The sequence below is a fragment of the Rosa rugosa genome, chromosome 3 (genome assembly GCF_958449725.1).
Source record: "Rosa rugosa chromosome 3, drRosRugo1.1, whole genome shotgun sequence".
Taxonomy (NCBI): Eukaryota; Viridiplantae; Streptophyta; class Magnoliopsida; order Rosales; family Rosaceae; genus Rosa; species Rosa rugosa.
In genome coordinates, this window is record NC_084822.1 from 31593771 (window position 1) to 31621468 (window position 27698).

At 37.8% G+C, this 27698-nt stretch overlaps 3 protein-coding genes across 4 annotated transcripts; all 3 read left to right on the plus strand.

Moving 5' to 3' along the window:
• The first annotated feature begins 501 nt into the window (after positions 1 to 501).
• LOC133739421 (putative UDP-glucuronate:xylan alpha-glucuronosyltransferase 3) lies at positions 502 to 5189 on the plus strand. The gene is made up of 4 exons (XM_062167201.1): positions 502 to 766; positions 1528 to 1734; positions 1961 to 2598; positions 3785 to 5189. Exons 1-4 carry the CDS (start codon positions 708 to 710, stop codon positions 4813 to 4815), a joined length of 1935 nt encoding a protein of 644 aa, XP_062023185.1. The 5' UTR covers positions 502 to 707; the 3' UTR covers positions 4816 to 5189.
• Positions 5190 to 5643: 454 nt separating this feature from the next.
• On the plus strand, positions 5644 to 8733 carry LOC133739388 (uncharacterized). Of its 2 annotated transcripts, none has more exons than XM_062167167.1 (5): positions 5644 to 6009; positions 6309 to 6370; positions 6455 to 6630; positions 7716 to 7824; positions 8216 to 8733. In XM_062167167.1, exons 1-5 carry the CDS (start codon positions 5709 to 5711, stop codon positions 8522 to 8524), a joined length of 957 nt encoding a protein of 318 aa, XP_062023151.1. In that variant the 5' UTR covers positions 5644 to 5708; the 3' UTR covers positions 8525 to 8733. The 2 variants fall into 2 exon arrangements, with proteins under 2 accessions (XP_062023151.1, XP_062023152.1); XM_062167168.1 differs by having other exon boundaries at positions 8229 to 8364.
• Positions 8734 to 17315: 8582 nt separating this feature from the next.
• Positions 17316 to 21629, plus strand: LOC133737762 (serine carboxypeptidase-like 42). Its single transcript, XM_062165258.1, has 10 exons — positions 17316 to 18030; positions 18860 to 18967; positions 19048 to 19140; positions 19324 to 19416; positions 19728 to 19813; positions 19968 to 20246; positions 20361 to 20494; positions 20870 to 20962; positions 21047 to 21164; positions 21277 to 21629. Exons 1-10 carry the CDS (start codon positions 17799 to 17801, stop codon positions 21442 to 21444), a joined length of 1404 nt encoding a protein of 467 aa, XP_062021242.1. The 5' UTR covers positions 17316 to 17798; the 3' UTR covers positions 21445 to 21629.
• The last annotated feature ends 6069 nt before the right edge of the window (positions 21630 to 27698 follow it).

Here is a 27698-nt window from a genome sequence, read left to right on the forward strand (position 1 = left end):
GTGTTTTTACAAATAGCATTTAATTCAAGTCTGTCAACGATCGAAATTATGAATAGTAAAACTAACTGTTTACCTTCGAGATAGAGGATGAAATTTAGCTGCAATTATAATTTAGACAAATAAATTCAAGATGGGCCCACCACGTTTCATCAAAAGGAAAAGTAATAGTAAAAGCATGAAATAGAGAGAGAAGGGGGTATTAATGGTATAACTAATTGGTGAAAGGAATAGTTGGGAGGAAAAGAGAAAACTTTTGTGTGAATGGGGTTGAAAATAAGTTGGTGGAGTGTATGGGGTTGTATTTGGTATTCTATGGGTAAGTGGTCATTATCCCTAAATATAATACTTGTCCACATAAACAAAAAGGAGGGAGCTCCTTTAAAGGTAAAAATAAAGCGCGCTGTAAAAAGCAGTGCCCTCGGAGATAAAATTCTTACACTGACCGGGAGAACGGTTCAACTGAAAATGACCCGAAAAGAAAAAGGTGAAGACTCTTCATTATGAATTAACCGCCTCTCTCTCTCTCTCTCTCTCTCTCTCTCACAGACTCACTCTCTTCTCCAAAGTCTTCTCAAGCCAGACAGATCAGAATCAATTCTCCCTCACAGGCATTTTGTCATTTTCTCTCTCTCTCTCTCTCTCTCTCTCTCACTCTCTCTCTTAGAGAGAGAATCAGATGGTGCCTTCCCAAGTCCCATGAATCAAAGATGAGAGTGCCTTCCCCAAGTCCCGTTGAGCCTAGACACCGCCTCTCTGCTTCAGCAAGGTACTCTCTCATTCTCTCTCTCTCTGCCAACTCTCATTTTTAATTCTAGTTTTGCTATGCTGAAATTTTAGTATAATTTGAGTTCATTTGCCGAGGATTGTTTGATTTTTCACTTCCCTACTTCATATGCTCGGTCTGTAAGGTAAGCTTGAGCTTTAAATCCCAAGCATCTATGCTTCTGTTAGTCTTGGTTATGTCATGGCGCTTTGCTCTTGGTTATGTATGAATGTGTGTGTGTGTATGCAGATCAAGGTTTTTCAGTGTTCTATTTTTGTGTTTGAGACGCTAAATTTGAATGGAATTGTGTGCGCCGAATTGTTTCTACTGCGAATTTGAACTTGTTTTGATCAAAAGAGGAGAGTCTTCTTGCTTATAAAATGGCTACGCTTTACTGTTCAAATCGTTCGGCTTGCTTGGTGAGTAGTGACTAGTGTTATCCTACAAGTTGCAAATGTTTTCGAGATAAACTTCTGCTCCCATTATTCAGCTGATTGGTCATCGGGCAGTTCCCGTGCTCTTGCTCAAGTAGTTTTGCTAGTTATCTGAGCGCTTTCTTTCGTAATGTGCTGAATCGAATATAGAAAATTCTTGCTTATTCTTATGCAATTCTTTGATCATCAAGGGAAATTGCTTCGTCTGTTAGAATGGAACTTGTTACCTACTCTAATAAAGTTATGTCATTCCATTTGTTGTTCTTTGCAATTTCTTCGCTGGCCTTGCTAGCACGACCTCATGTAGTTATGAATCCGCTTCTGTTTCAGTGATGATGCTAACAAGAGAAGGCCCCAGAGAAATAAAGTTGTCAAAGACATAGAAAAGTCCCTCAACTCTCCTGCTCAAGATAGAAGTCTAAACTGCAAGCCCACCTTGAAACTTGTCTTGGCTGTTATAATAGTGGGGACTTTTGCGACACTCTCATTCTCACCAGTTGTTCATATTGTAGATCATCGATCCAGTTCTGAATCTCGGTATGTCCTATTGGTAGATTACCTTTATGGTATTACTTTTCTCTTTGGTAGTTGTTTGTGGTGTTGAGGTTCGGAAAAGTATCTTTTTTAACTGTCGTTGGAATATAGTAAATGTTATGCACCCCTCCCTCTCTATCTGAAATTGAAAGCATCAGATAACAGCAACCATTGGTTGCATCTGCTCACAAGCAACCATTTGATTTGAGTAGAACTTTATTGCCTGCAGGCTAACTTCTGAACACAGATTGACAAGAGAGAGTGCTGCTGCAGATTTACATTACGTATCATCTTTAGACATTAATTGGTACGAAATTTCAGATGCTGTTGAGAAACTGACTGACGTAAAAGATTATCAGGGAGTTGGCCTATTGAACTTTAATGATGATGAGATTGACCATTGGAAGGAGCTCTTGCCAGATGCAGAGCATATTGTTCTACACCTTGACCATGTGTCAAACAACATAACATGGGACTCCTTGTACCCTGAATGGATAGATGAAGAAGAAGATTTTGAAGTTCCTACTTGTCCCTCTCTACCAAAGCTTAAGATTCCTGGAAAACCACGGGTTGATCTGGTTGCTGTCAAGCTTCCCTGTAACAACTCAGGCAGTTGGTCAAGAGATGTAGCTCGTTTTCATTTGCAGCTTGAAGCAGCAAGGCTTGCTGCCTCTTCCAAAGGGTATCACCAAGTGCATGTGCTTTTGGTGACTGATTGCTTCCCAATCCCAAATTTATTCACCGGCAAAGAGCTTGTTATACGTAGAGGGAATGCCTGGCTTTATGGTCCAAACCTGAATACATTGAGAGATAAGCTGCAGCTCCCCGTAGGTTCATGTGAACTAGCAGTTCCTTTAAAGGCTAAAGGTCAGACTTGTATCTTGTGTTGGTTAATGCTGTTTTTTTTTTGTTTTTGTTTTATACAAGTCATGTTTTCTTACAATAAAAGCTGCTGGTCTACCTCTTCCATCCTGGTGTTTGCATTTCTTAACTTGGTGCATTTCCCATCCTTCAAAATGTGGAAATGAGTTCAGTTGCAAATGAACTTTCACATTTTTGCATGCTTGGAATAGCTAAGCATTGTAGAATTCAATTGGAAGTTATTGCAAGAAGCTTTGACTTTTTCTTGGTGCACCTGATTTGGACGTGTAAGTAGCGGTCCTGCACCAAAAGAACCAATGATAATGGATGAGTTCTATACATAGTGATCCCCACATCAAAATGAGCTTCATAATCTTCAGAATTCTATTTCAAATGAGGGAATTGGAAATGATTGAATTGATGGAGTCATATCAATTGAAATATATATTAGTATTCTTCTAGCATCCCCCACCCCCACCCCACAAAAAAAATGATTATGTATTTGCGACTAATATATATATATATATATATATATATATATATATATATATTATATACATGTATGTATGGATTCATTTGGTTCAAGACATAGGAGTCAAATCTTTTTGGTCATGTGGGTTTGCTTGCTCCATCCAGATGCACATGCAGGCTCTCAAGAATGACAAATGACAAATTTGGTTGTATAATATGGTGTTTTTCCTGTGAGATGTGAATAAACAAGGTCTGATGCTGTTGATTGCATTGAGTTACGATGTGGTTAATGTGCTTTACAGCTCACATTGATTGGCAATGTCCGTGATCGTTCTGTAGCTTAAAATCCTTTATAGTATATATGTATATGTGCATAATGTTTGTCATGCACTAAGAAGATCTACCACTTCAATGATACATGCTAATGATCAGCCTTAATTTCAGTGAATCAAAAATCTGGTGAGAACGTTTTAAATGAAAATGGGTACAGATTTTTGGATCTGATTGTTTATATAAATCTAAAAAGTTCTATTGTGTAACTCACAAGTTGTAGGTCCAGTGGCTCTGGATGTAAAGCCCATTTGAAAGAAAATAAAGTCCTGATTCCCTCAGAAGTTTTACTGATTTTTTTTTTCTTTTTCTTTTCTTTCTATGAACATGAAAGTTTGCCTGTCCTATAATTTCAATGTACTTACGTGATGAGCTAATTTTTTGTAAACAGAACATTTTCACTCGGAAAGAGCCCATCGAGAAGCATATGCAACAATCCTGCACTCTGCCAATTTATATGTTTGTGGAGCCATTGCTGCAGCTCAGAGCATTCGTATGTCTGGTTCAACACGAGATCTTGTCATACTTGTTGACGAAACCATCACTGAGTATCATCGAGAAGGATTGGCAGCTGCTGGGTGGAAGATCCACACAATCCAAAGAATCAGAAACCCTAAAGCTGAACCAGAAGCTTACAATGAATGGAACTACAGCAAATTCCGTCTTTGGCAGTTGACTGATTATGACAAGATCATTTTCATTGATGCTGACATGCTTATACTCAGGAATATTGATTTCCTATTTGAGATGCCAGAAATATCAGCCACAGGAAATAATGGTTCTTTGTTCAACTCAGGTGTGATGGTTGTCGAACCATCCAATTTTACATTCCAGCTGCTCATGGATCATATCAACGAGATTGTTTCCTACAATGGTGGGGACCAGGGGTATCTGAATGAGATATTCACATGGTGGCACAGGATTCCAAAACATATGAACTTCTTGAAACACTTTTGGGAAGGTGATGAGCCGGAGAAAAAAGAAAGGAAAACTCACCTCTTTCAAGCTGATCCTCCGATCCTCTACGTCCTCCATTATCTGGGTAATAAGCCATGGCTTTGCTTCCGCGACTATGACTGCAACTGGAATGTGGATTTTTTGCAGGAGTTTGCGAGTGATGTTGCACATAAAAGGTGGTGGAAAGTGCATGATGCTATGCCAGGAAACTTGCAAAAGTTCTGTTTGCTTAGGTCGAAGCAGAAGGCGGCACTAGAGTGGGATCGGAGGCAAGCTGAGAAAGCAAATTACACTGATGGTCATTGGAAAATTAAGATAAAGGACAAGCGTTTGAAGACCTGCTTTGAGGATTTCTGCTTCTGGGAGAGCATGTTATGGCACTGGGGTGAAAAGAATTGGACAGATAATGCTACTGTTACTCCGTCACCACCTGCACTTACTACTGCATCTATATCTTCTTCGTGACTTGTTTCTTCCTTCATTCACTTGCACAGTTAAATCCAATGATACAAAGCCAAACACAGTGCCTGCCTACAAATTTGAGAAACAACTTCCATGTTAAATTTATTCATGCCCTTCTTCCGAAATACATAGGTTTTTGCATTATGCTTTTTGAGTCTGCATGCCATGATATGATGATATTCTAGTCACCTTTCTTGTTTTTGGTCTGAGATTCCTAGTCATCTTAAAAACTGGCTTTTTTGTGTTGGCTAGCTATTTTAATCAAATAGATCTATCAATTCTTTGCTCTTTCCCCTTCTTTTACTGTACTCTTGGATCTTGAGTAACTCTTGATCAAAGTGACAGTTCAAATATGAAAGTTCTTAGTTACCTCAATATTGGCCATGGAGTCACGTTTTTTTTGTTTTCTTAAGCTGTAATAGATGTGTGCGGGAAATGTCTGGAAACACAGCTATTCCATGATATTGACAGCCTCCCAAATAATCCTTTTAGGGGGATTCATGATATTGCAGTGTCACAAGTCTACTTTTGTCAAGACAACTCTTCTCAACTCCTATCCTACAATCATATATTGATCACGATCATTTGATTCAGTGACACAAGTCTTTTGTTTATAAATTGATCTTGTGGTTTCTCAACATGACCAACCGAGAAAAAAATAATATGAACATGAAACGTGCTAAATACCACATTTTACAATTTCACCACTCAAATTGACAACCCTTCTCAAAAAAAAAAAAAAAAAAAAAAAAAAAACTTTAAAGACACATGGAACGACGCCGCTTGAGGTTACCACGGTTCCGTCCTAAATTGCCTTCAAATTTTACCGGACACTTTCCAGCGACCCATTTCTGGAACCCACTCACTTGTCAGTTCAATTGTACAAGGCAGAGCAAATGGAATTATTAAGCACAGTATGGAATTTCAGAGCCTCTGCTATCTCATTTGCACCACTCATCACTCCCAATACTTGCACTACCTCTCACTTCCAACACCCTTCTCTCCCACCTCACAAGCTTTCTTTCCCATTTTGCCCGTACCCATTTCGCTTTGTTCCCAACAAGTCCCTAACACTGCAGGCTCGCAAGCGAAACTCGGAGCCTGAGCAGCAGCCACTTGTCAGCCCAACCATTATTGAAGAGGTTTCAGAGGATGATGAAGACGACGACGACGTTATCTTGGATGACTTTGATGACGGTATGTCTCTAATTTTAACCACCCCCTCCTTGTTCTTCAGTAAAATATCTCTCTGTTTCGGATAATTTCGATCAACTTTGGATGATGTTACTTCATATCAGTCTCTGGCATTTCGAAGTAGACAAAGGAAACTACTAAAACTGAGATGATGTCTTTCTAATGCTATTTAATATTTATGTGTGTGCATTTTTACTAGAAAAAGAAAAAGTGAAGTATGGTGGTTTATTGTAAAATCTAGGGAGAATGGCATCTCTTATCATATTTTAATATCATGTTGAGTGAAATTCTTGATCTTATAGAGGCATCAGTGGACGATGATTATTATGGGGATGAGTCTGCGGCGGATGAGGCTGAACTGTATGTAAGTCCTGTGGATAAGTAATTCGTACCGTGTTTTTATTATATAGATGGAAGCTGACAACCTTGATTTTATCCCCCTTTGAAGGATGGAGATGGAGGCGGAGGAGGTGGAATTTCTCTTGCGGGGACATGGTGGGATGAAAAAGCATTGGGAATAGCTGAGGAAGTTATTCTGACCTTTGAGGGTGACTTGAAAATATATGCCTTTAAAACATTGCCAAATTTCAACATTCAAGTGCGCATTGAGAAGCTTTCGAATAAGTAAGCATCAAACCCAAGTAAAATGTGATTGATAATGCAGAAGACTTTTTCGTTGATTTACAGTGCATACATTGACATGTGATAGATATCTGTGCTTGCCATGTATAAGAGCTTATCATGAGAATTTCTGATGGCAATACATGCAGATTCTATCAACATCATGTTCCAGGTTAAAGGTTATGGGAAATTGGCCTACACTCTGTTTTAATATACAGTCAGACTAATCTTCTATAGCTATCTATTTTTCCATTCATTTTCAATATACCAACATAAAATGATGTTCAGGATCAAAACATGTTATGGGTGCATGTACTTCATACAGTAAATTATTAATTATATGACTGTAGTGGTTAATTCGGGGTTCCTTTGCACTATAGTTTATTAAATGATGAATAAAGCTAATTTTTCGGGGCTTTTGTTAGATGCTGGTGCCTTTGTCCTTTTATTTTGAAATGAAACACATCTTCCCGAGAGATTTCATGTAAGCAAATTTGAAGAAAGGGAATATGATCTAGAAGGCACAAGCGTTTAGGGATGGAATGGCAATGTATATCAAGCACAATGTAACAGCACATACTAAGACTTCCTCTCAGGCAGGGTTTGCACATAAACCTGGCCATTCCTGACCTTACAAATGCAAAATAGAAACCACCAGGACTTAGATCAGACCACTAGACTCTGCTACTACGTTGAGTTACCATGACTTCCAAGAAGCTTAAGCTATTAGATAATATGACTAACAAGCCAAGTTAACTGTGCCAAGATCCAATTTATTTTCTGGCTGAACAACTCTTTCATTCATGTTGTTTGCTTATTGTTCTCTTGGGTACCGAAAGAACTGGGGCTACCAGTATTGGCAGAAACTCATAAATTTTTTAGGCAGCTTAATCAGAGCCAATCATGTAATGATTAATGTGCTTGTGGTCAAATACTAATCTTGGTGACTGTTTGTTAACTTTCATTTGTGTTTGCTTTTTGTTTTCTTATTGGTAGGAAACTTAAATCTTTCTGATAATTAGTTTCTCTCTTAAAATTGAATAAATTGTCATATGATTTTGAGCGCAAACCACATGAATATTCTACAGATCTGGCTCCCCAAGTATGGAAGACATAGAAGCTTTTTCTAGAACCTATAGAACAAGACTGGACGAAGCAGAGCTTGCTCGATCAGTACCTGAGAACTTATGTCTTGAGGTCTACTTCTATTTCACTCCCTTAATTACTCTCACTGTTTTTCAATTATTTCTTTTATTCTTTTTGTAGTTTATGAGATAAAAAAGCGTATCATCATTGACTATTAATGCTTAAAATTGGTTGGGGTAGGGAGCAAATGAATTCTGTTTGTCGCCTTATTGTACAGGCTGCAGGCTATGGATAATAATAGAGGCTATGTTTTGAACTTGTATGTAGCTAGGCATGAAACCTTAAGTTGAGGCCGATTTACTTGTTTCAGTTTATAATGCCAACTAGATTGGGTGGACTTTTACCACCAGGGCTACAGTTGTGAAGCTCAAAGTTCTAAAATGAGGACCATGTATGGTTTTGATTTTTTACTTGTGCTTTAAAGAATTGAGTCTATTCTCAGGTGTCATCTCCAGGTGTAGAAAGGGTAGTTCGGATTCCACAAGATTTGGATCGGTATAAAGATCGACCTATGTTTGTAAAATATGTAACTGAGACGGATGCAACTGGTTCATTGTCAGAAAGTGATGGTGTTTTCAGGCTTGTTTCTTTTGATATGGAAACAAAATGTTGCATCTGGGGTGTAGCAGACGTGAGGATTAATAGAGAAAAAGCAGGAAAAGGGAGACCACTTAACAAAAAGCAGCGGGAGTGGCGATTGAATACACCCTTTGATTCCTTACGTTTAGTCCGGTTGTATTCTGATATTTAATCTGTCTTTAAATCATTTTTGATATGATGGAGTACATAAATAATGACAATAAAACAGAAGAATATTTCAATTTGTCATCTTCACTCTTGATTTATTTTAACATTGTAGGAAGTGTATCTATAGTACAAATTACCTCTAGAGAGATTTGAGCGCTTTGGTGTATATAGGGGGTTTTGTATTGATCTGGAGAGAGAAAATATTCTACTAGGAAGAAAAAAAATACAAACAGTACTTCAACTATGGCCCATTCTAAATTTTCATACCAAACTTTCCGAAACTATCACATTGGTACCTCAAATAGCCAGCCTCTGTTCTTCATGTGAGAAGAAGCCTGAGCTCACCCACTTCGAAACCCACCTCTGTTCTTTAGTTTTCCTTTCTTTCTTTCTGATTTTTCTTCATCTATTCGATTCCTCCTTCCTCAGATCCCTCTCTCTCTCTCTCTTTCTTGCTGTGGATCCGGAAGAAGGAAGAAGAAAGAGATAAAAACGAAGGAAAAAAAAAAAGAACAGAAAAAAAAAATTATTAAAAAAAAAAATTGAGGGCATAATAGACATTTTAGTGTCAAATTAACGGCGTCATTGACGTCGTGTACTGATAGTGGGTCGAGTTTCAGATTTCGTGTACCGAAATGATTGGTTTGGAACTTTATGTATAAGAATTATTAGTGGTCTTTACTTGGTGTACTGTTTGTGAAATTTTCCCTAAAAATTTCGACTGGAAGAGGCCACAGATGGCGGCGGGGTGATCGGAAAAGAAGAAGGCAATCGGGTCTTTTTGTCTTCTGGGCTCAGTATCGGGTTTTGGCCATGAGAGGACCGCATCACAACCCACCTTCTACCATTCTACCAGATTTCTTTGACCAACAAAAAAATGAACCAGATTTCATGAATTCAAACTCATCACCAAAATCCCAGAATCCAAACCTGAATTTTGCAAATATGCACAAAAACCTCATAATCTGTTTCCGGTCTAAATGATGAGCTTGAATCTGAACTCGTAGATCTTCTGAGATAGGTTTAGGGACAGGAATGTAAAGCAAACAGACCCCGACCCAGAACCCAGATTAAAATACATGGGCTTTCCAAAAACCCAGAAATATGAAATCTGATATTTCAATCAAACCAACACGGTTGATTACTGAATCTAATTGTAATCTAGATGATCTGAAAGCTCGATTTTTGGGTTTTGAATTCTCGCCGACGATGCCAAACACGGTGAGGGAGATCATCGGAAGTCCATACCAGATGGCAGAGACTTTATTGGGGATTCAAGGAATAAGAAGAGGTATAAAAGAAGCTGATTTTCCTACCCAGTTGCTGGGTTTTGTTGTACCTTTGTTGTACTATGTTTTGAATTAATGCAAGTTCTTGGTTTTGCTTGATAGCATGTTTCTGGGTTTGTTGGATTTGAATAGGGACGAGAGAGAGAAGACTCAGAAAAGAGAGAGAGAGAGAGATAGAGAGGATTTTCTGCGTTTCAATGAGGACGAAAGACAGAGACAACATACTTTTTTTTTTTTTTTTTAAATTTATCTCTCTTCATTAATTATTAATATTATTAATTTATTAATACTAATTTTAAAAACTTAACCACTTGGTCGGATTTACCCCTAAAAATACGCAATCTGGCATGCGGCTTAACGCCGTCATGGACGGCAGGTACGTATGTTGGGTCGGGCGGGGTATTTGGGGTACCAATGTGATAGTTTCGGAAAGTTGGGTATGAAAATTTAGAATGAGTCATAGTTGGAGTACTGTTTGTATTTTTTTCCCAACCTATATATCATAAATCATACTGTTCTTTTGCTTTTATGCTTATTGCTTTCTTATTCATTTTTTCATCTCGCCAATTTTGATCTTCACAGTTGATAAGATTATAGGCGCTGGGATACAATAGAAAGATAAAAGACCTTTTAATGGTAGCCAGTGAGTCTAGCGGTATAGCCATGCCCTGTGTATTTCATTTTTGGAAAAAACAGTTGGTTCCAATTTTTGGTCTTTGGTATATGCCCTACGAACCCCACAGTTTGCTCCTTTATATTGATCTATAGTTGTATACTATTGTACTTTGTACTATAGGAGGCACTTACTATACATCCCCAACAAAAAAAAGAAAAGAAAAGGAGGTACTTCTTTACTATTGTTTTCATAATTGATGCCGTCTTTCTTGTTAGAAGAATGGCATTGGAGCCAAAGATCCGTTTCTTTGAATTTTGTGATGAAGTGCTTCTGTTTGGCAGTTTTTTGCCGACTAGGGTATTAGTAAGGAAGCTAATGCAATTTGAAAATGAGGGGAAAAAAGACAGCTTTTTGTTAAAGATTTGCTTCGATTCTAACTAATCATATTCAGATTAGTTTGGTGAAAACAAGGATAAAAATCTATAATCCTAGTCACATGTAATTGGACACACTTGTTCGAAATATTGTCTTTTGCTAAACTTTGCTAATATGCGATTGATGGTTTACTATTTCATATGGTTGCAGATTATCTTCGCCAGACCAAAGTGTAGACTTCTAGTGTAAATCATATGAATTGAAAATCTCTACCTATCGTTACAGTGAAACCTAAAATTTGATGTTTATGTGCTGAACCAGATGAGCACATAATCTACGTCACGAGTGACACTATTCTTCATAATTATAAGGCTAAAAGAAAGCTCTTGTGCTCGATAAAGAAGGTTTTGGTGTGTCTATAAATTAAGTATTAATGAACTCCAATAATTATTCTGATTAAAAAGAGTAAAGAAATGAGTTTTTGTCCATTTACATCATTTTTAGAGATTTTTTTCTCACTTACCCCATTAAGTTTTTTTAATTCTCTCTTACCCAAAACACTCTAAGGAGGTCTTCCCTAATACACCATTAAGATTTTTTTTTTGTTTTTAATTTTTTTTTAATACCATTTTACCCTCACCCCTTTGTTACTTAGAGAGAGAGAGAGAGAGAAAATGGAAGAGAGAGAAACCATAGGAGACTTCGCCGGAGTCCGGTCACCGGCCGCCAAAATCCGGCCAACTTTCGCCGGATTCCGCCCACCGGTATTTGCTGAAAATCTCACCGGAAATGTTTTTTTGCGCCCAATAGACATCTATTGCCCCTTAATAGACGTCTATTGCCCCAATAGTCTATTACCCCCTAATAGATGTATATTGCCCCCAATAGACGACTATCAGCCATGTATTGCCCCCCAATAGACAACTATCAGCCATGTATTGCCCCCTAATAGACGTCTATTGCCCCCAATAGGACTTTCAGTCGCCAGAATGGGAACTAATTACACAAATAAAACTTTGATTAAAGAAAAAAAATGAGGAGATTACATCAATTTAAAACGTCTATTGCCCCCCAATAGACGTCTATTGCCCCGCATTAAAGATGTTAATTTGAATCATCGATCCTTTTTGTAGCTTCATAATTGCTACATGATAATATGGACACCCCTCATCTCTACAACTTTTATATACAGTAGTCATAATCAGTGAATAAGAGCGAGATCATTATTTACGTTACTTGATCCTTCTTAAAAGGGACTTGCATGTCATAACCACAATCTTTCATTTGCATCTGACTAGCATGAAATCATGCATCTCAAAGTTGAAATCAACATAGATTGTTCCCATGTACCAAAAAAAGAAAGAAAAAAAAGAAAAAGAAAGAAAAGGCCTACCTTAGCTAGCTAGCATAACCCGAGCCTCAGCACGGTCCTCTTGGACTTCAACCTTTGCCCTCTTTGATCAATTTTAACAAGGGCCCAACTCATCCTTATTCAATATTCAGCTTTCCATATATAATTATCTATCATTATCCTTGGCTAAAGAAACCAGTGACGCCGCCGCGTTGGATCTCTCCATAATCTCGAGTCTCGAAACCATTAGCGTAGGTGACAATTTCAGAGAGAGCAAATTAGAGTTTGATGACCGAGGCGAACTCTACCACCCGAGATAACCGATCTCTTTCGCCGACCGGGATCTCCAATCGCCGCCGCAGAAGCCGCCATCGTCGAGCATGGAGATTAGCGACGTCGTCTGTCCGACTTCGACGAGGAGGGAGCGACGGGGAGAGGGGGGGGGGAGAGAGAGAGAAACCGGATCGGAGGGATGAGAGAGTGGTATGATGCAATTTGTTAATTAAGTTATGGGCAAAGTTGTCATTTCTCTCTAAATTGGGTTAGTGAGAATAAAAATCTGTGGCTGGGGTAAGTGGGATAGTTTTGGCCAATTTTGGTGCTTTTGGTCAAGATCCCTAAAGAAATTAAGTTTATTTTGAAAGAAGGGCCAGTGCGGCTGCCCTTAGGCCTTAATTAATGAAACTGTCGAATACAAGGGGGGGGGGACATAAAGCCTTAACCCCAGAGTACAAAAAGCATCGAGAGGACGTCCCAAAATAATATTAGGAGTCTTCAAAAAATCTATATATTCTAACAAACACCAACTAGCAAAGAGTGCTCTACTAGCTACTCCATTTGCTTTGATATTGTGGTGACATAACGGAAAGATAAATCGAAACCGAAGCATCAGTACAAAAAGTGCAGCTTTCCTAATATGTTGCCAACCGAAATGAAGACCGGCGACACTTAGTTTCATCCTACCACTAGGAGGTTGTGACCATTTGACGAGGCAAGGAACTCGCCGCCTAACTAGGGTAGACCAGGCACACAAGGTGCACAAACCGGGACAGAACCCACGTCGCCCTATCACATAACGATAGGGACTTATTACCGGCATTAAGCCACCATTAACTAAAAGTAAAAAACAACTGAAATAAATTTTAAAGCAATCTGAGCCTAGAAGATGATTCCAGACCCATAAGCCACCTAGCCTAGGCCCATGCATAGGTCTGGGAGATACACAGACCTGGATCCTCGCCTGGTTCTCCACCGCCGCCATTCTTCCACCGTCAACACCCCTACGGCCATCGTCCGCCACCTGAAGCAAACAATCCCACTCCGATCTGGGGGAGATAGACACGGAGGAGCCGTCATAACCCGGCAACTGACTAACCCAGCAGAGATTGTATCCCATGCCAGTGTCGAGATCCCACATCGCTGCGTCTCCCATGTCTGGATCTGTCACCCCCGACGCCGCCCGGAGCGGGTGGGCTCCGTGATCTCGCCCCAGAAACCGCTGCCTCCCCTGCCAAGCCACCAGCCACAACCAAACGATCCCACAGTCCCCGGTGTATCCACGCGAAACAAAACCCGAAATCGGCACCTCCCGATCACCACATCGACCAGGCATACTTGATGAGATCATCACCTTCAACAAGCAGACACCCCGTCCGGCAGCAATCACCACACTCCGGCGAGGCCAGAGGCCTGCCTCGGTGCGAGGAGCCGCCGGACAAGGATAGAGGAAAAGAAAGAAAACCTAGCTTTGGAGTGAAGAAATTAAGTTAATAGGCAGCAATTGGCAAAGAAGTTTAAATCACTCATGAAAAAGACCGAAAGTAAAAATCATTAAAGGACGTCTAGATTTGTAATTGAGTAAAATATTAAAGTGATTAGTGCAAGATTAAAATTTAGCTTGACATGTTACAATAATAATTAAGATATATAAAAACACACATAACAAAACAACGATACAACTTCTTTTTAAAAGTAAAAAACCCTAGTACTCGAAGGCGCCGCACGCACACAAGCTTGGTCGAGATTTAGCCGAGTTCCTCTCGTCCGGTGGCTTTCATCATCTGCATGGGGCTTGCCTCGTCGTCGTTGGGAGGCTGCCGGACGGGTGATGGTGGTCTATGGTTCTCTGGTTTTTGTTCTGGTTTGAAGTCTCTCTGTGGCTTGGATAGTCGTGGGTTTCCGGTTCAAGGGGCGGCGCGAGCTGGCTTTGGATCCAGGCGGCGGTGCAGCGTCATTGACAGGGTGCGGTTGATCTTTCTGGGGCATCGGGGATCAGTTTCCTCTTTGGATCGGGTCTGGTGCTTTCGGGGTTCGCTGATGGCCTCTCAGTGGTGGCAGCGTATTGTTGGCGAGGTTCCTTGAAGCTGGGCGGCGACGACATGATTGCGGCATGGCGTGGAGGCGATGGCTGCTTGCGGTGTGTGCGCGTCGATCTGAGCGTAGGGAGGTGGAAGTGGAATGAGCTGGGCCAGCTATTGGGCCTAGGGTGCTGTTTCTTCCTTGGGCTAGTTGGACTTTTCTTTAGTTTTTTTTTATTTTTTCACCTTGTTCTAGAACCCTAGGTTAGCACTCTCTACGTTTGTTAGGGAATTACGCACTTTCGTGCCTCTAGCAAATCCTCTAGAGTGGTAACGACGGAGGATTCTCAAGATACGGACTTAGGAAAGTTTTAGGTTTTCCTGGTCTTCTTGCCTATTACTCGAAATCTGGTCTTCTACTACTTTCATCTCAAGTTTTCTCTAGTTGTACATCAATTGAGGTCTCTAGGCGACTAGGTTTACTATTCAAAGAGAGGTTAGTAGTGAGGATTTGATTTATTGTCGTTAGACTCAATAAGTGAGCGCATGTGTTTAACAGTGAGGGTCACCTGTCTTTTGCTTGGCGGCTTGTGCCATCTAGACTCTTGGTATGAGACAGCATTTGATGTACATGCCTTCTGGCCATGGATAAGTAATGAAGTTATCTTTTTTTCTCAAAAAAAAAAAAACGATACAACTTCTTTTTATGTTAGTTTTCTGGTCATAGTAGCACGAGTAGTTTGCCCGTGGATAATGGGAATCAATACAAATATCGACAAAGTACCAGTTCAGAATTCAAACATATGACCCTAGATAACTCTCCTTACCTACCCGGGGAGGCTCTACATGGGTCCTAGAAGTTGGACAAACTATACAAAGGTTAAGTAAAGGGTCATATTATGGTCCCCAATTAGGGAACTTTGTTCAAATACATACATAAACTACAGGATTAATATAATCTCATCCTTGTTACTGCTCTAGTACTAGTCAAAGTTCTCATCATTCCCACTATTCTTAAAGATTTCTTTTGTTTGGCTATGTTTTTCTCTTCTTTATAGACCTAGTTAAAGTAATCCATTTAATTATGATTGGGTAATCACAGATTTGGCTCTTCTAAATTGAGCCCCACGAGTATATCAAAGTTCAAAGTAAGCTGCAGACTGCAGTGTGCAGGGAAGACTGGTTAGATTACAAAGGACGGCCATGTCGTCTTCTTGCTACACTTTTTAGAGGAGAGTGCCAAACCAAACGCAGAAGGAGACTTGAGATGAACTTTGTCTTCATTGATTGGTCACTCTCGAGTAATTTTTACTTTGCATGAAAAGATGTCCATCAAGCGGCTAAAAGTAATTAACTTATTCTTCATTTATTTTATTCACAACTATCTCATTAGCATCTACATAATTGGGTAATTTGAGATGTTCCCAAGTATTAAAATTTCATAATCAAAAGTGTTGGATTAAAATATCATAGTCTCCTCGATGTTCTCTAATTTAGAGAACGTAGAGAGGAAAGATCTACATTTTGTGGTTGCATATTTACTGAATTCTTGTTCCACCAAATTTTAAAGATAATTTCCAACTACCAAAAAAATGAAAAGGACATGATCCATGACCTCTCACTTGTCCCTTAGCCAAACGTTGCTGTTAGGAGTTGATGCCAATGCAAAACATGTCATCGCAGAGGCGATGTTATTGTAAGAAGATGATAACAACAAGAGTCGAATTGAGGAACTCCTCCGTAAGAAAGACTTTTATTACTAAGTCAAATGATTGTGGACAGTAAGTCAGTAAGTATCTATTATAAATAACAAAGGCACGTCGCTCTTCCATAATTATATCTTTATTTATTTGCTCGTGTTTATTTTGTTAGCCTGATTTTTAACATTTTTTTTTTGTTTTTTTTTTGTTTTTTTTATCCTTCGTCAACCTATTCTCTTCCCTTAAAAACAACACTAGCAATGTGCCCGCATTTCTCACGGGTGATATAATGGAAAATAGATTGACTAAAAAGAATAGTAGTTATTTATTTTTTGGACATAAAAAAGTGGTGGTTTGGCTATTTTTTCAATTTACACTTTTATCTATTTATATTTTATTAACTTAATTTGATAATTATGTTATTGAAGGGTATTATAGGCACTTCAAAATTTGGTGAAACCCTTTGACACCAAAAGAGTGCCTCCATTTATAGTAGTAGAGATAGGTGATTAATTACGGTTAATCTGCTTGCTTTTAGAATGAATGCAGATATCTATTCTATACTTCTCCCACGATCTACGCCTCTCTTCCATAATTATCTCTTTATGTCTTTATTTGTGTTAATTTCTTTTGCTTCTTGCTGTAATAGTCATTCTATTTACTTTTGAATTTATTCAGTATGGATAATTAAGGTAGTTCAAAATTTAATGAAACTTTTGAGGATTTCGTGTTATAGTATCAGAGATATTAACAATTACTTTTGTTACTTAACTTTTGACGGATATAATTTTTAAGTAGTAATTTTCAACGCGAATAACTCTCGCATATGAGACTAGATACACTGAATTAAGGAGTTGAGAATGTCATTCCCTCGATCACTTGATATTTGATACCAAGTTGGAATCTTCCTCATGATCGGAAAGGAAACGTACGCTACTATTTTACCATAATGTGTTTAAGATGTATGGTAACTCTTATGCATTGTAATAAAGTTGGCCAACACCCAAGAATGATTAGAGTAAAACCAAATAAGAAGTAGGTGTTGACTTCCCTTTACAGTGAATTTGGTGGGTGCTCTGTACTCTGTGGAGTGTGGAGCGTGCATAGTTATTTATTATCTTCTCAAGTTTCGAAAATGCCGAGTGGAACAGTGTCACAATAGTACTCTCCACGATTATTACTATGCCAAGGTCTCTCTCACTCACAGAGCATAGTATGACTGCAAATTCTGCATAGTAGTAAAAACCCAAAAACACTTTTAACTTTCTCAGCTGTTGCCAGCTTCTCTTTTCTTCTTCCTAAAGTCTCTCTCTCTCTGTGCATTATATCTTTACTTGTTTAAGCTGAGCGCATTTATACATGTCATATATAGCAAATTCCTCAGATCTGAATCATCTTCTGATATGCTAGCTAGATACCCTTTTGGTTAAAAAAGCAGGCCAGGTCTATTATAACAGAATGTGTTTCGAAAAGATAATGCTGTAATCATTATTATATTGTCTCTAAGCCACTCCTTGTCATCTTTTTCCTTTAAAAGAAGAAGGTGTTCATTGTTTTGAGAGTGAGTGTGGCTATTTATTAGTAGAGAGAATTGTACTTGAGAGAGAATTGCCTAGGAATTGAGAAAGAGATTTATTTAGATTTCAGGATATGGGGTTGTTTTGGTTTAGTGTAGTTTTGATTGGATTGGTGCTTGTTGGGGTTGAGGGGTACCCAGCTGAGGATCTGGTGGTGAAGTTGCCTGGTCAGCCACAAGTTGGGTTTAAGCAATATGCTGGGTATGTTGATGTGGATGTGAAAAATGGGAGGAGTTTGTTTTACTATTTTGTTGAAGCAGATAAGCAGCCTGATAAGAAGCCCCTATCTCTGTGGCTCAATGGAGGTAAATAGCTGAATTTTCTCTGTTTCTGTGCCATTGATATATTTTTGAAATTTGGAGGGCAAAGTTTTGAATTTTAGTTGGACTGTACTGTGTAATTGATGGGTTTGTTGTACTATGTTTGTTCTTGCTCTCTCTTTTTTAATTTTGCTCTCTCTGTTTCTGTACCATTGATATATTTTTGAAATTTGGAGGGCAAATTTTTGAATTTTAGTTGGACTGTACTGTGTAATTGATGGGTTTGTTGTACTATGTTTGTTCTTGCTCTCTCTTTTTTAATTTTGTTCATTTTCTACTTGTAGTCTCACTTTCTTCTCTGTATCAATGTTTGTATTCCATGCCCTTTTCAATTTTGTCCCTTTTAGTTTATGACCTTGTCTCATTCTGATGATATAACTTCACCATTGGATAACCCTGCTGAAACATGAAAGCTTCAGGCTTTCAGTTACCTGCTCAGAGTTCTGCATGTGCAGTTATTAGTTACTAACAAAAGTAACTTCTTCTTTAAACTTATCACAGGGTTTATACTTCTTTAAGCATGTCTATCTATTCCTAAACAGAGAATTTTCATGTAATTATAACAGTGTGAATGCTTCAAATTATTTGATAAAGGTTTTGATAGTCCATGTCTTCTGTTGGACTTGGACCTTGACATGAGAGTGACTAAGGTTTTATGCATTGGATTTGTACAAATTAAGCTTATTTTTTCATGTATCACATGCTCTTTGTCCAGAGTGAAAAAGTTATCTTAAGTTTCTAGCTTTAACTGTTGTGTTTGTTGAACTGAGGCTCTTGAACACCAAGTTGATTGACCATATTTTACAATGTTCAGGTCCAGGCTGTTCCTCTATTGGTGGAGGTGCCTTCACAGAGTTGGGTCCGTTTTACCCTACAGGTGATGGTCGAGGCCTCCGAAAAAACCCAATGTCCTGGAATAGAGGTAAATCATATTACATATCTAATGGATGCATCACTTTTTGAAACCTATCTCAATTATGCAGCATTGTTTATGTCTTGTAGCATCTAATCTCCTCTTTGTTGAGTCTCCTGCTGGAGTTGGATGGTCATACTCAAATACAAGTTCCGATTATAATTCTGGGGATGCCTCCACTGGTAAATTTAATAGCTACATTCACTTCCTTTCTTTTCACTTATGCAAGTATGTGCTTTTCAATGTGTCTGCTTTTGGCCATTGCTAAATACAATGTAGCAACATGTAGCAATTAGGCTTAAAAGAAATACTTTAAGCACACATTTGATTTGAACTTACCAAGCTTGTTTTCTTCATTTTGGCAGCAAGGGATATGCACACATTCTTGTTGAAATGGTATGAGAAGTTTCCAGCTTACAAATCTAGGGAGTTGTTTCTTACCGGAGAAAGCTATGCAGGTGCAAAATCTAATCAATGTTCATAAGTTCATTTTACCGAGTCATTTATAATGAGATTCAACTTTAATTTCTTTTGAACGGAGATGTACTTGTTTAACTAATTGCTAATTAAATGTATAAATTGAACCAATGGTGGATGCTCTTCATGTTCATTGCAAATGAAAATGCTATTTTTCTTTTTATTTACTTTATTATTTATGCTGGCGAACCTACTAGATATTTTCTGACTGTAACCTTTGTCATTCAGATTTTGTATGTAGTCTTTCTGTCTTTATGAACACGTTCTTACAATCTGTATTTTTGATGTTCAGGGCACTACATACCTCAATTGGCTGTTGCTATATTGGACCATAATAAACATTCAATTGGTTTCAAGTTCAATCTCAAAGGGGTTGCTGTAAGACCTCACATTCTTTTTAATCACAGCTCTATAGTTCAGTTCTTTTTTGTTTTGATTTTCAAGTTTTTTATTTTATTTATTATTTATTTTTTATTCTTTCTATTTGTTATCCTGCTGATGTTTGCTCATATAAACTTCAATTTTATGGTAGATTGGGAATCCACTTCTGAAACTTGATCGTGATATACCGGCAACATATGAATATTTTTGGTCACATGGAATGATTTCTGATGAAATTGGCCTTACAATCATGAACGATTGTGATTTTGAGGATTATGAATTTGCAACACCTCACAATGTAAGCATTGCATGCAATAATGCAATAGCTACAGCCAATAGCATAGTTGGCGAGTATATAAACAATTACGATGTGATCCTTGATGTTTGTTATCCATCTATAGTGGAGCAAGAATTGAGACTGCGGAAAGTGGTACAGTCCATACTTTCTGGTTAATTTTTCTGTTCTTTTTTCTTTTCCCTTGCATTTTCATGAAACTTATTGTATCATTGTTGCAATGAGTTTTTCATTTTTGTTTTTCTGCAGGCTACTAAGATAAGTGTTGGAGTTGATGTGTGTATGACATATGAACGCCGGTTTTATTTCAACCTTCCTGAGGTTCAGAAAGCCCTTCATGCAAATCGTACAAACTTGCCTTATAGCTGGGGAATGTGCAGCGGGTAAGTGTCAGATACAAAGAAACCTTTCTTTAGGCATATACAGAAAATATGAAAGTGCACACGTAGTTGTTCAAACATGTGCACTTTAATATTTTCTTTTCTTATTCAGCTGGAAATATATAATGCAATCACTCTTGACATTCTTCAATTCAAACTGTCCCTTACAACTTTACCACAAGTGACCATTACACTTCTGCGATAATTGCTTGAAACTTGAATGAATTAAATTATATCATAATTTTTAAACAATTTAACTTGCAGATCATCCTTATTTATTTAATATTTACTTTCATACTATGATACTATGAAGTCAAGTATTATTGTATGTCTTGTGTTGATCGTATAACTGATCTTTCCCATTTTTGCATTGTACAGTGTTCTTAATTACAGTGATACTGATGGTAACCTAAACATGCTTCCCTTGCTGGCGAGGATAGTTAAAAATCGTATACCAGTTTGGGTTTTCAGGTAATTAATTAGGCTTAACATGATAAATTTTCAGAATTGTACTTTTTTGTGTTGCTTCATAATATGATTGTCAACTGATTGCAGTGGAGACCAAGATTCTGTTGTTCCACTATTGGGCTCCCGAACACTCATCCGTGAATTAGCACATGATCTAAAGTTCCAGATAACAGTGCCATATGGAGCTTGGTTTCACAAAGGCCAGGTGCTTATGCATTTCTTTACATAAGTTTCTATAATTTAGTTTGTCTTTCCTGGAACAATATCCTAATTGTGATATTTTTCAATGAATATTTATGCTTTTTATATTTGTGTAGGTGGGAGGTTGGGCAACGGAGTATGGAAATCTATTGACCTTTGCCACAGTAAGAGGTGCTGCTCATATGGTACCCTATGCTCAACCATCAAGATCATTGCACCTGTTCAGTTCATTTGTTCGTAATCGGAGATTGCCCAACACGACACGTCCTCCCATTGATGAATAAGAAGTAACATAGAGATTGGTATGCTTCAGCGGCAAGATTTAGTAGTTTCAGAAGTTCATTCCTTGACAACAAGGGATGAAACTTATTGGCAGGATTTAGTAGTTTCAGAAGTTCATTTCTTTACAACAAGGGCAAGGGCAATAAAGAAACATGATTTGTTTGAGACTATCCAAAAAAAAAAGAAAGAGGGTTGAGCGTGGAAAATAGTAGAAAGGAATATTTATTTCATCTGCAAAAAACATTGATCGAGTTCTTCAACATTATTGATTCCTCACGTTTTGGGGATAATATAGCAAGTTGAAATCGTTCTTCCAGCCTTTTCTTTGATTCTTGTAAGAATTGACTGAACTGAATGGCACAGAATTGAAGCGTACGAACTCAAGTTGTGTTTTTCAGTCTCTCAGTTATGTTCAGTACAAAGTCATAGAAAGAATTCAAATTTACTATGATAAAAGTAAAATTAAAACCTCGAAAAAGCTTCTTTGAAGGCTTCGGCTGTGTTTTTAGCTCTTTGGGCTATGTTCTTTTATTTTTCTGTAAGTTGTTTGTTGGTTTGTCTTGGGCGTGTTATCTTTGGTTTTTAAGCCTTCTATAGGTTGAGATGCTTAGTATTTCTTCATTTTGTTCTTCTAAGAAATTTGATTATAAGATAAAAAAAAATGAATCTAGAGAACAACTTCTCATAGGTAGCAAAGTGAAAGCTTGGAGTGCGCATCTTGCGAATGTGCCATTGAAGCTATGGCTCGTTGTTTCATTACGTTCCGTTGTACAGAAGTTCACAATAGATATAAATATTGATAATCTTTTTCAGCAGAAAATGACATATTCATTAAGGAGCAAAAACTATACATGGTTCTATATTGTAATGTAGCACAATTCAGAACATACAAATTCAAGAATCGATGATTAAAAACTTTGAACACAAAGCCTAGGGCTCTCTTTTTCACTTTAGTTAAACAAAGGAAAAAGAGCTCAAAAATTTTAGGGGTGGCCAGGCACGGACCGGGATGACCATAATCCCAAACCCAAACACAAAGCCTATTTTTCCTTTTAGTTAAACAAAGGTGGGCACGGACTGGGATGACCATAATCCCAAACCAAACCCGATTCTAACAACGGGACAGGACGAGATGAGATTGCATTTTGAAATTTGATCCCGTCTCGTCCCGTCCCGTCCCGTCCCGTCCCGTCCCGTCCCGTCCCGTCCCTTGCCTTTTGGTTTTGGGTTCATTCAAGATCATTCGGGATCATCCCATTTCAACTTAGCATCAAATCATCAATGATCATTCAAAGTTCAAAATAGTCAAACACCAATATATATAAGCATTATCCATACAAGAGCCATCAATCCAAGCCTTATGGATTTACAACACTTGAAAGAAGTTCAAACAAGTCCAAGCAAATTGAGTATATGGCAAATATAAATATTAAAAATGATCACAAACAACCCATAAAAAATTGACACATAATAAAAATTTGATTTCAATTATAAATATAAATATTTCGGGATGGGACTGTATCAGCTCGGGATTGAACTTTTAATAGCTATAGTTTTTATGAATATATGATAAGTACTCTCTCTATTTTTTTTAGCAGAAATGACAATACATACTATTAACAGGGCAAAAACTACTCATAATGACCTATCCCTCATGGACATGATAAATATAATCATCACATAAGTAGCTTTACAAATTCTCTATTATAGCATTGAGTTAATAGAGAATAGAGAATACATACTTTAGAATAAAGATAAGGAAAAAAAAACTCAGAATGTTGTGCTTCATGTTACATTATACTAAATAGAAGTTGAGTGTTGAGTGTTGACGGAGACAACAACATATGTCTTGTGGTGTAACATGAAAGTCTGAATTACCTAAGGTAAGGTCATCTCCAGTAACAGAGGGCTATATTGGGGCCAGAGCTATAGTTTAGCGCCCAAAAATATTATTCTTCATTCATGAACAAGTGATCATCTCAAGTAAGCTTTAGCCATTTCAAATATTTTATAGTTTTACATTATGTTATTCAAATTTATGATTTAATTTTATTATAATAATATTTTAATTTAGACCAAAATTAAATTTTTTAAGGTGTAAGTTGGGATGAGGTATCTATGTGGTATTGTTGATAACATTTTCATATAGGAATTTTAAGTGCCACGTGTCTCTTCGCAAGCAAATCTCTAGATTCCCGATTAGATATAGTGTCGACGTGGCAAAACTAATCATTATAATGCTTATCAAATTTTCAGATACAATTTTTAAATGCCATGTGTCGTGTTGTGATCAAGTCCCTAGATTTTGGTTTAGATTTTTTGTATACGTGGCAGTTCTATATTCGACTTCAAACCTCAATAAAAATGGTGGTTTCGGTTGCATATCTCACTATCTCATCTATCTCCTCTCTAATTGTTTGTTCAGTTTATAAGTTTTTATTACAATTTGCAATGAATTCCAACTGGTTTTCTCAGTGAAATGAGAGGCGACGTGAAGATGAGGAAGATGATGAAGAAGAAGAAGAATATTATGCGCAGAGACGAAGAAATACAATACAAGTTATGGCGGAAGTAACTAACTGGTTGGCTTCTACTCACTCCAACAACAACCTCAATGGGGTGGTTCTATTCCAAGCCGCGATACCCGTCATTGATCATGCGAGGTAGCTAATAACAAATTATTAAATGATTACTACGTAGTTGACCTTGTGTACCCCACCGAAACTTTCAGACGACGTTACAAGATGAGGTGTGAATTGTTCCTCCGCATGTTAGAGCATGTCCAAATGACAGATCCATACTTTAGGCAGTCACTGATGGGCGTCCGAGCTTCTCACCTTACTAGGAATTGACATGCTCACTCCGAATGCTAGCCATTGTATGCTTGACTGATTCCTTAGATGAATCCTTCCGTATGCCTGAATCAGCTGTCATTGAGAACCTTAGTCGATTTTGTCGTACTATTGTAATCATTTATCAAGAACGCTACCTTTAGGCTCTTACAACAAAAGATTTGGATATGCTTTTACATAGAACCAAGCAACAAGGATTTCCTGGAATGATAGGTTTGCTTGATTGCATACATTGAGAGTGGAAGAATTGTCCAATGGGATGGTAGGGTAGCTTCAGCAGCAAGTAAAAAAAACCAACCATTATTTTTAAAGTTATGGCAAGTCTTGAAACCTAGATCTTGCATGCTTTCTTTGGCATCCCTAGAGTCCAGAATGGCATCACTGCTCTCGGACGTTCACCACTATTTGATGCTGTAATAGCAGGTCAAGCACCATAACTTAACTACCATGTCAACGGGACGCCTTATGAGTTTGGGTACTACCTTGCTGATGGCATCTACCGTAAGTGGGCAACACTCGTGCAATCAATCAAACATCCTGAGAATGACGCAGAAGTGTACTTTTCCATTAAGCAGGAGGCATACCGCAATGATGTTAAAAGGGCATTTGAGATTCTGCAAGCACGATTTGCAATCATTAGGCAACCTGCAAGAGGTTGGGAGCAAGAATCATTATCGACAATCATGTTGGATTGCATAATACTTCATAACATGATTTTTGAGGATGAGCGAGATGACTACTACAATGGCAAGTCTGACGATGATGACTTGAATCCAAATAGGTGAAATAGAGCTCGGGCAAGAATATATGATGGCCTGAATTTATGACGTAATCCAAGAACCGAAAATATCACAATGACTAAACACATGTCTCGTTACCGTTGCTCTCGTGTTGGAAATAGTAATCTACGAAATGATCTTCTGCAACATGTTTGGTCAAACAGACGAAGTTTATTGTCTTAATGTTTTTCATAATTGCTTAATATCTATGCTAGATTGCTAGGTGAGGTAATAATTGACAATTTATTATCATGTCATAATCCTCATCGATAAGTATTGTTATACTTCACAACTGCTGGTATACTTCATCACCATAGTTACGTTCTTATTATCTTACTGTGTTGTATGCATCTTTATCTTGTGTTTATTATACATATAACTTTATACATAGTAGATTTTTCAGTTCATATAACAATTTATTAAGACAACATTTACCGATCAAAATTCAAATTGATAAAATAATCAAACTAATTGTCATCTTCGGTTGCCGTACGTGGATGATAGTCATTGGATGTTGTGTCAGAATTAGAAAAAAATTCACGTGCACTTAGCCTTTTAAGAGCTTCCATCTTATTCCCAACAAAATATGCCTTACTCCTTGGAGTAAAATCAACAGTTTGCATAATTATAATGGCTTTTTCCCTCTCTCTCTCTTGTCGATCCTCCTTCATTTTCTCTCTTATGGCTTTTGCCTCTTTCGTCTTGATGTTTTCTTCCCTCATTCGCTCTATGGCCAATAGTTTTTCTTGAAAGGCTTTCTCCTCCTTTTCTTTGGCTTTCAATTTGTGTCTTCTTGCGGTATTTCATCCCATTGGTCTAGGAAGAGAATCTGGAGTCGAAGTAGATCCGTTTGGATCTTCATTATCCTCCAAGGAAATATGGAGGTTTCTTAGCACCGGTGGTGGACCAAAGTTTTCTAGTGGTGGATCATCAAACGTCACCCAACTATCGCTACACAAATTGTAACAACTTTGGTGGTGAAATTTTTTTCCATTCATATCGTCATTGTAAAAATCCTCGGCAAAATTGTTGCTATAACAAAAATAAAAAGAAATTATATAATAACAATAAGAGTAGTTTCATGAAAAAAAAATATTACAATTACTTGCTAAATAAATTAAAAAAAAAAGTAATTATGTAAAAGAAGTCTTACTTGGTCGGATTCATTAGCTCCACTATGAATTCTCCTCTCGACGTATTTGACACATTGATGTCGTTTCTTCATTTGTGGGAAAAGGTGTTTTTGCCATCAAGATTTACAACTCTCAAAATTTCTAACATTGGGAGGAGTGCCATTGAAAAATTCTTTGAACTTTGCTCCACTTGTTTCCAAATGCCAGTCTCTTTTTGGCTTGTGCATTTGTCAGAGTTTTAGAACACTTTGATGAACACAATGCAAAGAGCTTCATCTTCCTTTCTTGTCCAATTAGCTCCTTTGATGGACATGCTTTTCACTAAAAAGAGAATATAAAAATATGATAAGTTTGTTGAGGTGAATTGTAGAAGGAAAATAGAAGGTGTGAAATTATAGAGAAATTATTTTCATTTTTTTTTTTGGCTGTGTTGCAGCTTCGAGAGGAAGATGTAGCGAAGGAGAAAGTCAGGTACCTTGATTTCTCAAGAGCATGTAGCCTTAGGCCAGACAAAATGCTTGTGACAGTAAAGAGCTTTCCCTTGCATGGAGACAATGTATTGAAGAATGTGACGTATGGTAGAATTCCTCGTGGAGAAATTCTCAATGAACAAAACAAGTTATATGCAGAAGCCATTGCAAAAATAAGCAATGATGGAAGGTTTGGTTTACTGATATTGAATGATTTTCCAATTGATGCTCCAAACTTTACTCCAGCAGCACTTAATGCTCTTGCAATGAAAGAAAAAATTGTTATCATTGTCAACAACAATGATGGTCAACCTCATGATGATGAAGCTAAAGGGCAACATGATGACACGAAAAGTGTTTACATCGAAGTGTCCAAGGATGAAGTACAACCTGTTGAATTTGAGATGACTCACTTCCTCCTTAATAGTGATGAGGAATTAAAATTTCCAACAAAAGGAATGACAGGAGCGACAATTGCCACATCTATTGAACAAATTTCCTCCTCAAATGGTTCACTTTGGTGTGCTCTTTAGTTATGGAATCTTGCAACAAATTTAAGAAAGGTGTACAAGAAGAAAACCATTGGGCAAAATGGGATGATAACAGCCTTCGTTCATATGTTTTTGTGTGCAACTGCCTTTATCCTAGAGCAATTGAAGGAGTTCAAATGGCCAGAGAGTAGGAGTTTGAGCATTGCTGGGCTTGTTGTAGCTACCTTTGGAGCCATGTTTCATTGTTTTGGGGATGGGAGATCAAGCAGAAGTGGGCATCAAGAGAGCGCAAATGGTTCATGTGGCCATTCTTCCCTGCCACAGTGGGACTGATTGTAGAAGTAAACCAAGTGGCCTTCTACGTGGCATGCATTGCTCATCCAGGAAAACCTCCAAGATTGGGTTTTTTTGCCCTTCTTTTTCATGTTTCTCATATCATTAAGCTCATGGCTAAGGATAAGAGAAAGAATATAAAAAATATGAGGCTAGGGAGTGAAGTTTGATGAGGATGGAGTTTGATAAAGATGGAGT

Coding starts and splice junctions, on each gene's coding strand:
- LOC133739388 (XM_062167167.1), top strand. CDS start 5,709: ATGGAATTATTAAGCACAGTATGGAATTTCAGAGCCTCTGCTATCTCA. Junction 6,010..6,308: donor CTTGGATGACTTTGATGACG/GTATGTCTCTAA, acceptor TTGATCTTATAG/AGGCATCAGTGGACGATGAT. Junction 6,371..6,454: donor CGGATGAGGCTGAACTGTAT/GTAAGTCCTGTG, acceptor CCCCCTTTGAAG/GATGGAGATGGAGGCGGAGG.
- LOC133739421 (XM_062167201.1), top strand. CDS start 708: ATGAGAGTGCCTTCCCCAAGTCCCGTTGAGCCTAGACACCGCCTCTCT. Junction 1,735..1,960: donor CGATCCAGTTCTGAATCTCG/GTATGTCCTATT, acceptor TATTGCCTGCAG/GCTAACTTCTGAACACAGAT. Junction 2,599..3,784: donor AGTTCCTTTAAAGGCTAAAG/GTCAGACTTGTA, acceptor TTTTGTAAACAG/AACATTTTCACTCGGAAAGA.
- LOC133737762 (XM_062165258.1), top strand. CDS start 17,799: ATGGGGTTGTTTTGGTTTAGTGTAGTTTTGATTGGATTGGTGCTTGTT. Junction 20,247..20,360: donor AATTGAGACTGCGGAAAGTG/GTACAGTCCATA, acceptor GTTTTTCTGCAG/GCTACTAAGATAAGTGTTGG. Junction 20,495..20,869: donor AGCTGGGGAATGTGCAGCGG/GTAAGTGTCAGA, acceptor TGCATTGTACAG/TGTTCTTAATTACAGTGATA.